General features: G+C 35.2%; 1 protein-coding gene across 1 annotated transcript in view; it reads left to right on the top strand.

The window, feature by feature from the left end:
• Window positions 1-2,500, top strand: part of LOC125025976 (ribosome-releasing factor 2, mitochondrial-like) — a 7,516-nt gene that overhangs the window by 3,702 nt on the left and 1,314 nt on the right. The window contains exons 7-12 of the mRNA XM_047614337.1: window positions 1-127; window positions 671-802; window positions 985-1,129; window positions 1,293-1,409; window positions 1,616-1,762; window positions 1,876-1,976. The exon at window positions 1-127 is cut by the window's left edge and continues 95 nt beyond it. Coding sequence (XP_047470293.1) covers window positions 1-127; window positions 671-802; window positions 985-1,129; window positions 1,293-1,409; window positions 1,616-1,762; window positions 1,876-1,976 — 769 coding nt within the window. The remainder of the gene's footprint in view (window positions 128-670; window positions 803-984; window positions 1,130-1,292; window positions 1,410-1,615; window positions 1,763-1,875; window positions 1,977-2,500) is intronic.

A 2,500-nucleotide genomic window follows, 5' to 3' on the forward strand; every position in this document is an offset into this window, starting at 1 on the left:
GCGCACAAATGACACAGTGAGTCTGTATGCCCCTCATTTGTGTGCTATGGCTTTCAAGATCATTCACGACAACCAGCGTGGAGGAGTTTTGACATTTATCCGCATATATTCTGGCCAGCTAGAACAGGTATGGACTAGGGTCTTTTATTCTTGTATCTGCATCTTTATATATGGATTAACTGTACACTTAAACTTTGTAGGGTCTTCAGGTGAAGCAAGCTTGAGCCCTACTGTGGTTTAAGGTTAGGAAGGCATCCACTTGAGGTAATGGGCTCCACCTGCCATATAGAAATTCCTTTGAAAGAAAGTGCCATGCTAACCCTTGTAATTGAGAGAGTTTTTGACATAAAACCAATCACTATCACTTGATTATAATGAAGTGTATATGAATATACATAGTACATATTGGATTTATATTCTTGGTATGTTGTAGAAATAGGAGTTAACACTAACAGACTCTTTTAGTTTTTTAAGACATTTTTTATGTTTGTGGCAAGACAGTTGATGATGATAAGCAATTAAAGTTTACTCAGCAGTATATCAGGTCATATTTCATTAAAAGGGATAATATATTTGCACGCTGCAGATTCATATCGTTGGCCATCTTTTGTAAAGAGTGATATTTATACCTTTCTCATTTAGATGCATGATTCTAAACAATAACTTTCAGGGACAGAGACTTTACAACATCAACCAAGAACAAGGAGAAAAAGTGGGACGCATCATGATCGCTTATGCAGATGATCTGAAAGAAGTGTCATCAGTGCAAGCAGGAAATATTGTTGTGGTCACTGGTTTGAAGGTAATGATATAAGAAGGATCTGAATTATTGATGGTGAATATAAGGAATGTGTGAACTATCATTTTCTCATTATATGGGTTTATAAGCTGTATTAGAGAATGATACTATTGATGCTTTTTATAATAATTTACATTGTATTATTGTAGTGATGGAGGGTAAGTTGAAGATATTTTTACTTTTAGTTAACAGGCACTGGTGACACACTTGTTGGAAGTCAAAGCATAGCAAATAGTGTGATGAAGAAAATGAATAAGGAAAAAGGAGAAAAACAAACACCCATCTTGTTAGGGGCCCAAGTTCCAGAGCCTGTGTTCTTTTGCTCGGTAGGTGAGTACTTGATTTACAAAGGCAGAACTGTGTGAAATTTGTATTAGATGATTAATCAATAGGATAATACACTAAAAAAAAAAAAAAAAAAAAAAAAAAAAAAAAAAAAAAGAGTGGGTTGTTAAGTGGATGATATATCACCACACTGTATGTTATCCTTCAGAGGCACCATCCATGTCCCAGCAGAAGGCATTAGAAGAGGCACTGGTCCGGCTGCAGAGGGAAGACCCGAGCCTACGTGTAACTGTGGATCAAGATACTGGGCAAACAGTCCTCTCAGGTCGGCTCTATTATTCATTGGCATTAAAAGCTATGTGTATGCATGTTGAAAAGATATGAATGAAAATGATCATCTTCAGAGTTCAAGAGATGTATTTGACCATTTTTTATTACATTCTCAAAAATATCACTTATTTAGTAGAGAAACATTTAAAATGTTTTCAAATTGGATTATAGTACATTGAAGAAAAAAAAAATTATCTTTAGGTATGGGTGAGCTGCACTTGGATATAATCCGTGATAGAATATGGAAGGAGTACAAAGTGGAAGCAGAACTGGGGCCTTTACAGGTGGCCTACAAGGAGACATCCCAGACTGCTTGCACTCATACTCTTGATATAAACAAGACCATAGGTATGTATATATTTCTTTACATATAGTTACAAGTTTATCTAATCTACTCTCTATGTTATGTAGTATGAATTTATATGAAAAAGAAAATGATTATAAATGGTATTTTCTTTTAGGCGACCGCAAGCAACAGATTAAGATAACTCTCTCCATTGAGCCAAAACGCAATGAGAAATTCAAGTCTGTTAATCTAGCCATTTCCAAAGATACTCAAGAGGTAAGTTTAATTCTTAAAAACGTAATTAAAGAAAGATTAAGATTAACCCAGAGGCCCTGGGAAAATGTTGTGTTCACTGTAGTATTGTTTTGTGAAATGTCTCTGCAAATAGAAGGCTCTTGCAAGTGCTTAGCCACAAAGGAGTCACTTAGTAGACCTTGTGACATCACCTGATTTCACCCTTCCTTGAGTTTGCAGGAAAATGCTTTTTTTTACCAATGCTATCACTATCAATGCTGTTGTTTTTATAATAGACTTTATAATTATTAGTGTTATTGACATTACTAACAGCAACATTAGATACCAGAAAGTATTTTTGAAAATCATGGAAAAGGGTAAACAGGTGAGACAGGTAGTACTCGTAATTGTTGACTTAGAACTTGTGGAGCCATCTATGTGTAAAAACAATTGATAAATTAAACTCACAGTGGACATGGCATGTGCATTCATGCCATCCCCAGTGGCTTGTAAAGATCAGTTGAAATGACATTATTTTTAGGATGTTTTATTTTAGCAAGATACCA

The sequence above is a fragment of the Penaeus chinensis genome, chromosome 5 (assembly GCF_019202785.1).
Source record: "Penaeus chinensis breed Huanghai No. 1 chromosome 5, ASM1920278v2, whole genome shotgun sequence".
NCBI lineage: Eukaryota > Metazoa > Arthropoda > Malacostraca > Decapoda > Penaeidae > Penaeus > Penaeus chinensis.